We start from the raw sequence: 11,457 nt of genomic DNA on the forward strand, positions 1-11,457 counted from the left end.
ATCCTCACCATTCCTCTGTCCTCCCTCTCATTCACACACATATATTCTGTCTTAGTCCTGCTGGCCTTCATTTCTATTCTGTCTAGAGCATATCTCCACCACTCAAGGGTCTCATCCACCTGTTGCCTACTCTCACTATAGATCACAATGTCATCTGCAAACATCATAGTCCACGGGGACTCCTGTCTGATCTCGTCTGTCAACCTGTCCATCACCATTACAAATAAGAAAGAGCTCAGAGCTGATCCTTAATGTAATCCCACCTCCACCTTAAATGCATCTGTCACTCCTACTACAAACGTCACTGCTGTCACACTACCCTCGTACATATCCTGTACCACTCTTACATACTTCTCTGACACTCCCGACTTCCTCATACAGTACCACAACTCCTCTCTAGGCACCCTGTCATATGCTTTCTCTAAGTCCACAAAGACACAATGCAACTCCTTCTGACCTTCTCTGTACTTCTCCATCAACACTCTCAGAGCAAATATCGCATCTGTAGTGCTCCTTCCTGGCATGAAACCATACTGCTGATCACTAATCATCACGTCCCTTCTTAACCTTGCTTCCACTACTCTTTCCCACAACTTCATGCTGTGACTGATCAGTTTAATCCCTCTGTAGTTACTACAGCTCTGCAAATCACCCTTATTCTTAAAAATCGGTACCAAAACACTTTATCTCCATTCCTCAGGCATCCTCCCACTTTCCAAGATTTCATTAATTAATCTAGTTAAAATCTCCACTGCCATTTCCCCTAAACACTTCCATGCTTCCACAGGTATGTCATCTGGACCAACAGCCTTTCCATTCTTCATCCTCTTTATAGTATCCTTACTTCCTCCTTTAAAATCCACTGCACTTCATGATTCACTATCTGCACATCAGCTAACCTTCAATCCCTTTCATTCTCTTCATTCATCAGCCCCTGAAAGTACTCTTTCCATCTGCTCAACACACTCTCCTCGCTTGTGAGTATGTTTCCTTCATTATCCTTTATCACCCTTACCTGCTGCAAATCTTTACTAGTTTGGTCCCTCTGTCTAGCCAATTGGTACAGGTCCTTTTCTCCCTCCTTAGTGTCCAACCTTTCGTACAACTCTTCATACACCTTATCCTTAGCCTTCACCACCTCTCTCTTTGCCACACACCTCATCTCCTTATACTTCTGTCTACTTTCTTCATCTCTCTGACAATCCCACTTCTTCTTCGCCAACCTCTTTCTCTGTATACTCTCCTGTACTTCCTCATTCCACCACCAGGTCTCCTTGTCCTCCTTCCTCTTTCCAGATGTCACACCAAGCACCTTTCTAGCCATCTCCCTTACTAGCTCTGCTGTAGTTACCCAGCTATTCGGTAACTCTTCACTGCCACCCAGTGCCTGTCTTAACTCTTCCCTGAACTCCACCTCACAATTACCCTTTTTCAATTTCCACCATTTGATCCTTGATGCTACCCTCACACTCAACCTCCTCTTCTTGATCACCAACATCATCCTACAAGCCACCATCCTATGCTGTCTAACTACACTTTCCCCTGCCACCACTTTACAGTCTCCAGTCTCCTTCAGACTGGCCCTTCTACATAAGATATAATCCACCTGTGTGCATCTCCCTCCACTCTTGTATGTCACCCTATGCTCCTCCCTCTTGTTAAAATACATAATAACCACAGCCATGTCCATCCTTTTCGCAAAATCCACTACCATATGACCTTCTGTATTCCTCTCCTTAATACCATAACTCCCCATCACTTCCTCATCCCCTCTGTTCCCTTCACCAACATGCCCATTGAAATCTGCTCCAATCACCACTCTCTCACCCTTGGGTACAGTCATCACCACTTCATCCAACTCACTCCAAAATTTTTCTTTCACAACCATCGCACACCCAACTTGTGGAGCATATGCACTAACAACATTCATCATTACACCATCAATTTCCAGCTTCATAAACATCACTCCATCTGACACTCTTTTCACCTCCAAAACACTCTTAGCATACTGTTCCTAACCCCTACTCCATTTCTCCTCCCATCCACACCATGATAAAACTATTTGAACCTACCTCCGATACACCTAGCCTTGCTCCCCTTCCATCTGGTCTCTTGCACACACAATATACCAACCTTCCTTCTGTCCATCATATCAGCTAGCTCTCTCCCTATACTAGTCATACTGCCAACATTCAAAGTTCCGAACCTCACTACTACAGTCTTAGCCTTTACCTGCCTTCGGGCATGCCTACCCCCTCTTCTCCTCCTTCGGCCAACAGTAGCCCATTTTCCGCACCCTGTTGGCCAACAGTACTGATGGTGGTCATTGTTAACCCGGGCCTCGACCGATCCAGTATGCATATCTGTACTGTTGTCCACATGTATGATTTGGCAAAATTTTACACCAGATGCCCTTCCTGACGCAACCCTCTCCATTTATCCGGGCTTGGGACTGGCACAAAGAAATGCACTGGCTTGTGCATCCCCTGGTACACATGTGACAGAAATAATATCAGCAACTGTATAATTGGATGAGAAATATCAAGCAAATGGCATAACATTTAACAACTGAAAAAAGGCAAGGACTAAAAATGGTCCCAAATTAGAAGACATAAACATTAATATTATGGTGCATGAAGGATGTGTGAGTGTCATCGGGTGTGATTTCTACAAGCAGTTTTTTCACTGCAACGTGATATTAACTCATTAACACCAACAGTGATGATCATACTGTGGTGTCATTCATATCTGTGGTACTAGTTGTGTTGCCTGCCTTGTCCCATTCAAATCAGTAGGATCTGAAAGACAAGCCACATATACACACACTAACACACACACACACACACACACTCATACACACACACACACACACACACACACACACAGACACACGCAGTGCTTTTGTTTTGTTTCAGTGTACCATAATCACATTACTGAATTTGCTTTTTTTCAGTGCCAAAGTTAAATACATTAAGTATAAAAAAATGACTTCAGATGCACAAGAAATGCAAAACAGCTGCTTTTCTTGTTCATCTCAAAAGATTTTATCACTTTTAATTCATTTTGTCACTCTCAGTTCAAGGTGATTGTCATTTACTTGCTGCCAGTCAAGAATGTAATACTTAATTAGCTAACTGCTGGTAGGTGTTCATGAATTAAAACACATCCAAAGAAGAAGTGACAGCAGAATAAAAAGCAGGCACTATTACAAATACCGCAGTCTACAGCAATGTCATGCATAGAGCAATATCTTCAACAACTGTGTTGTCCTTCTCAATGAAAGAAGGAAGACAAGAAGCAAATTACTTAATGTGGTGGCTCTTGTGGTTTAGAACCCACAAAAATACATCATGAACAAAGACTGACAAGGCAGTGAACAAAGAGATTTTGTGCAGAGGTCGAGATACAGTTAGGTTCCTTGCTATTACATGCAGACTGAAGCTGCAGGGCATGGGTTAATTGGAAAGCATCTCCACCTAATTAAGATAAATTTAAGAACTATAATTCCCTTAATTCCTGCCATGTAATGACCACTGTAGATACAATAGCATATATAATAATTAATCTGAACTAGCTGAGATCAGAACAGAATCCAAGAAAAGACAACTCAAGTCAAAAAGTTAGATGAAAATGTGCACCATCAGAAATTATTTCAGTTTTAGTTCTTTGTCAATTTGTTACAGAGATGTCTTTAGAAACATGCATTACTAAGCTGACTACCATTAAGAACTGAAGAAGGTCATATGATCTTGAATTGACCAATAAATCATCACATTTAGTTATTGTATAACATTGTTGCAATAAATGAATACAAGCACCAAGTAAAACACTCTGAAAATTGTTTGATATCTTTAAGATTAAATGATAAAGTACACATAATATATACTTTAAATGTTCCAGTAATTCAAAAGATAGCCAAACATTTAGCATGCCTTAGGTTTAAAATGCTTTTACTGCTTAAAGTCTTATTTACACCAGGAGCTTTACTAGAATTCAGCCTAAATAGCCAAGCTATGTCTGCCTTCCAGCAGAGAGTCATAATCCCCTAGTTTATCATCATGTTTATTTTTTTAAATGCTTCCTTCTTGATAAGGGCCTTAATGATAATCCTAGGTATAAATGTATGTGAACCCATCTAACTAGTCAAGACTTAACTTGAAAATGGCCAAAGTACTATGCTGTTTACCATGCAAGGGATGTATATTCCACAGGTAGAGAATCATCTGGGTAATAAACATGCCATCAGAAAGTGTTATTGATGTTACGATTCAAGCTGATAACTTTGTATCAAGTGTTCATAACACTAGCTGTGTTTCTGATGTGAAGAATATCTAATAAGACATGGTCATTCATAGTCTTGAAGGTAAGGCAGATATATTAACACAGGAGTCTGTACAAGACAGAAGAAACTGAGATGAGATTTAGTTTGTCTTGGCAATTAAGAAAGCCAAGCCCTTTGATGTTCTTGGTTAGAAAACATCTGAGGTCTTTCAAGCTGAATTATGTGTTTGAAGAGGCGCATAGCAAATGGTAATTTATATTCAATAACTGGCTTAATAAAGGAAGCATGCAGGAAGAACATGATAAATATTATTTGGGAAAATATATATTTGATAATTAACTGGGCAGTCTAAAAATATTTTTTTACTGTTAGTGATACTTAATGAGCAAAGGGCAGTGTATTATTGATGAATACACCTAGACCTTTAATAGCAGCATCAACCTTAAGCAAAGTTCAGTTTATGTGATAATTAGTGAGATGGACTTGTTTCCCAAATGCAGCTACCATGTTTTTTACATTAAGTCTAAGGCTGGAGTGCCGTATGCTGACTCTATAGCCACCACTTTGAGACTTCATGAGAGTCTGCAGTGGAGTCACTCATACCACCAAGTTTGTCATATTCCACAGTCCTGTTCAACCATAGACCCTGTACATTTGCCTGCACATCAGAGGAGGAGATTCTGAAGAAGAGGATACCTAGTACAGAGTCCTAAGGCACACCTGACTAATTTACTTGATGATAAGGTACCACCAATTCTCACACTGTGTGTTTGATCCAAGAGTCAGTTTGTAATGCAGGTTGTTAACATCTAACCCTCAAAAATCAACCAGATACATAGGCAAGGCCTACCTTTCACAAAAAATTAACTTAATAAAACAAAGTAACAAAAAATTAACTAAACATGGTCAAGAGTTAAGTTACCAATTTTGCAGTTAATAAAATTTACTAAGATTAGCTCCATTAGTTTTCCGATAGTACTAGTGAGGCTAACAAGACATCATTTTTAAGACAGTTGCAATACCACATTGAAGCAAGTGTATCACCTCAGCTATTTTCCATAGCTCAAGCACATATCTTGTGGACAGGGTAATATTAAAAACATCCAAAATGTATTTAGCAATAATATGCATTGGGTAACAAAAAGGCAGTATGATATATTTCCAGTGCCCATACAGCATTTATTTTTAGTTTTGATAATAGCTTCCAGGATCTGGAGCATAGTAATAAAAGGAGGTAAACAATTTAGAAAGTCAAGTTATGAGTGAGAAGGGAAAATGTGAGCTAAAATTGTCAGCCAATATATTAGTTATCACTTTGGTATTACAGTTGTTAGCCATATTCAATTCCAGCTCAGGTAAATATTGCGTATTACCTGTAAGATTCCTAATATATTTGAAAAGAGGCCTTGCAGCTTGTATTTAATCAGTTACCTACTTTTAATGCACATCTGGCCTTATTTTTCCAAATAATACTTTTGAGAATCCTGCAGACTTGCTTATAAATTGGGTCTATATTACATTGTCAAGGGGTCTGTTAAGCGAACACCCTTTGATCAACACATAAACTACAAAAACTTTGAATGGCCAAGTATTTTTTCTTCAGGGAAAAAAATAGTTTGGCCAACTAAAAAAAAAAAATCAAACCTTAAGAAGTGGGGGATTCGCCAACCACACCACCCTAACTAAATATACCAACTCCGAGATCGCACTACAGTAGAGGAAAGGGCAAATTCCCAATAACGACCAAGCAATTTTTTTACCCTGGGGAAAAATTCTCTTACTTAGCCGTTCAAACTTTTCGTAGTTCTACATTTATGTGTCGATCAAAGGGCATTCACTTAACAGACGCTTTGACAACATAAATGGGACCCTTATAAATCTCCTTCCTATTGGAGGTGGAAAACTTTCTATACAAACCATTTTTTCTCTTCTTATGAAGTTTGTTTGGGAATGTTGTTTCAGGAGATTAGCTGTTATATTCACAAAACTCACAAAAAAAAAATCACAAAAAAGAAGCAGACCCAACAATAATCCCTGAGGCACACCTACATTGTCTGGTAATGCAGGAGAAACTGCTCCATTCCATCTGACTGACTGGTTTGTTATCTAGATAGATACAGAACAATTCTGTGGCACTTGTAGTAAGGCTATACTTAACTAAACTCTTGTAGGGGAGTGTCGACTCCATAGTATATCCAGAATCCATACTGAGTGTCAAAAATGAGACAGGTAATACAGTAACTGCAAATAAACAGAAGTTTCAATACATTTTGATAATGGAGACAGTTGTGTATTTAAAATGCTATTTAATGTTACTGAGGGTCCATCTTTAAGCACTGTCTCAGTAAATGTCTGTTTCTTTTTTGATGGAGTGATGTATAAATACAGTTGATAGATTTACAATAGATCTGACAGACATTTTTTAGGAATTTCTGGTAAAAGTTGACCATGGATGTAGCTTGACTTTAATCTGAGTAGGAATTTATATGTTGTACCTTCAGAGAACTTGGTGGAGTAGAAAGGAATAACAGCTATAGTGAGGAGACTGAATGGAGACAGTCTTTGGCCCATCTGGCATGAGTTTCATGACAGAGTCACGAAAGTGTGTGGTTTACAGAAAGGGAGAAGGTTTCAACAACTGTTCGATACAGTTTACTAACATTTAGATGTTGTTGATTGTGGTCGTAGGTTGTTTTACCAGAGAAGATAGCATTATTTACTTGTTTACACACTAACATGAATTCCTCATGATTGTTCTTCTATTTGGAGTGGTGGTGAAATTTCCATAAATGATCACTGTATGCCTTTATGGCTTTGATGCCAGGAAACATCCAGGGTAAGTTTATGGCTCTGACATGCATCTTGCAGTAAGGTGCCATGTTGATAAGAATATGGAGAAACGTAGAACCAAACAACACTACTGCAGAGTGGTCACCTAAGTCATGCCATCTAATCTGCTAAGTTCAGTACATGGATAGAGGTGCATAAGTCACTGCATGTTTCTGAAGAAGCAGTATATCTGCACCCCCCTTAACAACTATGTTAAGCTTCCATGTAGTAAAAATGGCAGATGCTCAGTAATGGAATTTACCAAGACACTGTACACAGCAGTGTTACTCAAGGCACTCATAAGAGCCCAGTTTGGGACTCTTTCACATTCAGACATTTTATCCGTCCTGTGAGCAATCAATTAAATGAAGGCAATGAAAGGTGACTAGACTCATCTGCTGATAGTCTCCAGTCAGAAGTGGTGCCACCTAAGATAGATGAAATATATTTTCACATTGATGGAAAAGTAATGAAGAGCATCTTCAGTCATTTATAGATAAGAAGATATACATTCTTATAGGGGAATGACTGACTTCTTATGTTCATAGTAGGGAATCTGTTCTTGAGTTAAAAAGAGAGTTGTCATGACACTGGATATTGATGACACTGATTCCTTTGCAAGCCTGATCATTTCTAACAATATAGCAGTGGAGAGCTCTGTGAATCTTTAGTGTTTTTCCAACACATTTCAAAGGCAGTTGTGATATCTGATTGTTAATGGTTAAATGAAACACAAATTAAATCAGATTTGTTTTTTCAAACTCCTGGCATTTGGTATGAACTATCTTAAGAACATTTTAATAAAACTGTCTAGTTTCATGGGTCGATAATATAATTTTGTTGGAGAGGTTCTAGGTTGGCATAAATTTCAACCAAGTATTATATGAGTTGGATGAGGTGAGAATTCTGCATTACAGATAAAACTCTTTTTTTTAAATTTAGAATATTTCCTGTATGTTATATAAGTAATCATCCCATGGGTGGGAGGTTGGCATAATGGTTAATGTTTTTACTTTATAAACACAAAGTGCAGGGTTTGATTCTCACATGGGGTAACTGGCTAGGCTTAAAATAGCCCACAAGTGCAGTTAGCCTAGTATGAATCTATGAATCTATGAAATCAAGAAAGTGAAAATGCAGGAAATGCTAAAACTGACATTTGTTTTTGAACAAGTCCCATATGGGATGCAGAACACTTTAATTTCTTCTCGCTGTAATATGCTGTACCTTCAGTACGATATTGAAAAACTGATTAAATGAAAGCACTTCTGTCGTCATGAAGCACACATCATGATAGCAGCCAAAGAGTTAAGAGCATCAAAATGAAATTGTGATGGCAATGCATGTCCCCATTGAATGAGGTAGCTTGTGATTTGAATGGCAGCAAAGCACTGGGAAGGGCCATAAAGAATATATGAGGCAACCTCTGTTAGGGAGGAAAGGCGGCTGGGGTAGGTAGAAAGACATAACCATCCAAGCAGAATGAAAGTTCAGCTACAACCTCTCTCAGAAGGTACATATTAAAAAAGAAAATGTTCTTGAATTAAGACCATAAGCAGAAATTACCTCTGTAAGTACTGCTAATCAGGACTTCATTTCTATAAGAAATAAATGAATTTGATATGGTTACAAAGTATACCCACACTGGAAATGTTATTTATTATTTATTTAATTATCTTATTTTTCCCCAAACATCTTTATTAAATTTACACATATGACAAAGGCAATCTTACATTTATATAAATGAAAAACATATAACATGATATCAATTTAGTTGCAGTTCACTTCACAGAAACCATTGAACAACTGTAGTTGTAAACATTATACATCACTTATAAACCATCCAGTTATTGTTAGTTAAGCATTATATGGCTCATTCATTTCTTTACTTTATCTTAACCACATCAAGAAAGACCCAAAGTGGTATTTATTAATGAATATAGCAGGAAAACTGCTATGGTTTTCAAAGTTACTATACACGACATTACATAGTTACACGCACATGAAGAGTTTGAGCTATAAGAACATCAGGCATGTTTTCACTGAACATGAGAGGCAAAACAAATAATAACAGAGTAACTTCTGTACTGTACTGTACTGTATAGATGGATGAACTGCTTATAGACAGGTTGTTTCTGCTGATTTAAACAGTAAATTGTTCTGCACATCAGTTTATCCATAATGACTGTAGCCTGGGCCATAACTGAAAAGGATTTGATGAACACCAGACCAATCACCTAGTTAAAAAATAAACTTGCATAATAGAAATTTAGATTCATTCATTAGTTAATTACTTTGTAGACAATATGTTTGGTGAAAAAAGACCAGGTTCTTTGAGTAAGATTATGAATTGCATTTTTTTCTCAAAAAATTTATTCTTTCATACACTTCTAGTAAAAAAATAATTTTAATTTAAAATGCATTAGCTTGTTTGTTGATTGATAAATTAAAAAAGTGTACAGTCTGTAGTGCAAAAAGAAGTAAGATAATGTGTTTGGATCAGGTTACTTGTAAGGATTTTACAGTTCTTTTAAAGAAAAAGTGTTTCTGCTGCCATGAAATTTTAGGTCTTTAAGCAGTGGCAGCTACTAAGTAAAGGTGCTTTACAGTCCTTGCCTTAGAACTGCAAAGGGTACATCTAAGCAGAGAACAGCAATTAATTTTATTCTATCTTCTACAGAAACACTCTGCAGCTGCTGACATCACAGAGTCCCTTTCTGAAGATCAGGTTCCAGAGGCATTTCTTGTAATGCTGTTGATCCAGTTTGGCACTATGATAGTGGACCGTGCTATCTACCTTCGCAAAACCATGTTTGGGAAATGTGTTTTTCAAGTTGTGCTGGTGTTCGGAATTCATTTCTGGATGTTTTTTATTCTACCTGGAGTAACTGAAAGGTACTGCATGCAGTAAATGAAATGAAAACCAACAGAAACCCATAAATACTGAGTGCAGGCATGTATTCTTAAATGACAGACTTCTTACTGCATTGTGATAAATTATACAACAAAGCATTTTAGATTATGACCATGCATTTGAAACTACTTTAAATGGATATTTTGGGAAACAGAAGTGCTTCCTAACCCACACAACATTGAATTCTAACTTGGTAAGTATCCAGAATATGGGTACAAAGCATTGCTTAGTTAGTAGCTTTAGCTTAGTCAGTATCAGTTACATCACCACTCACCATGGACTGATCAGTGACTAGCAGCCGAGCCAGTAAGTAAACTCAAGCCATTGTATCTTCCATAGCCTTTTCCCATAACTTAGTCAACCTAGACTGTGACCATAAATTAATGACCATAGCCTAACCACTAGCAGTTCAAGAAATGTCTGTAACTTAGCCACTGATCACAACCACAGCACTTAGCTACAGCTTAGTCACTGGCCACCATTATGCCATGGACAATTTATATCTATTTATAGTAGCTAAGCCATTGCCTGTGTTTCAGCTACAGATCACAGCTCACTCTGCATTACTCAGCCACGGACCAGACACTTAGCAATGGCCATAACATATTCATTACAATAGCGTAGGCCATAACGTATTCATTACAATAGCTTAGGCCATAACTTATTCATTACAATAGCGTACGTAGGCCATAACATATTCATTACAATAGCGTAGGCCTTAACTTATTCATTATGATAACATAGGCCATAACATAGTCATTACAATAACATAGGCCATAATGTATTCATTACAATAGCTTAGGCCATAACGTCTTCATTTCAATAGAGAAGGCATTATTGCAGCTTATTCTGAGCCAATAAAAAAAACAGTAAAACAGATAAGTGCTTTCACAAACCAACTGTTTGCTTCATCAGATCATCACATTAATTCTCCCATCACCCCCTTAAATACCCAAACATCACAAAATCATGTTCAAACTAACCAATCACACATTACAACCAAATGTTTTACTGTTTTTTTATCTGCTTGTGAATAAACTAAGCCCTTGGCTGAAGAAACGGGAGAGTACTTTGAAAATATCTAAGTTTGGATTTCTGCTGATGCTGCCTTGATATTTTTGGACTCTGTTTCACTATTTCTGTATCTGTTTGGTAGCTGGAGGTTTGGGGTTCATTTAGCTTATTCTGAGCCACTGAATCCATGTACCTCAGCAGTATAGAGCTGCTTTGGTAAAGTGTAGCCAATAATTTCCCTTTAGTCTCTGAACATAGATGAACAGTTACCTCAACCTAACCAGTAATAGCACAAGAAGTGATTGCAGTTTAATTTGCACTTTTTGCATAATTAGCAATCTAAGTTTGTCATATATTAAATAAAGATCACTCCCTGATAACTTAGTCATTGACTCCAGGTAAGCTAATGTCTGCAGTT

The 11,457-nt window shown here is 37.7% G+C and overlaps 1 protein-coding gene across 1 annotated transcript in view; it reads left to right on the forward strand.

Moving 5' to 3' along the window:
• The window catches only part of LOC122816231 (piezo-type mechanosensitive ion channel component 2-like), a 1,381,906-nt gene that overhangs the window by 1,155,801 nt on the left and 214,648 nt on the right, over positions 1-11,457 (forward strand). Inside the window, exon 43 of the mRNA XM_044088974.1 lies at positions 9,792-10,006. Within this exon, the coding sequence (XP_043944909.1) occupies positions 9,792-10,006 (215 nt within the window). The remainder of the gene's footprint in view (positions 1-9,791; positions 10,007-11,457) is intronic.

This window comes from Protopterus annectens, chromosome 12.part0 (assembly GCF_019279795.1).
Source record: "Protopterus annectens isolate FY-2018-M chromosome 12.part0, PAN1.0, whole genome shotgun sequence".
Classification (NCBI taxonomy): Eukaryota; Metazoa; Chordata; order Ceratodontiformes; family Protopteridae; genus Protopterus; species Protopterus annectens.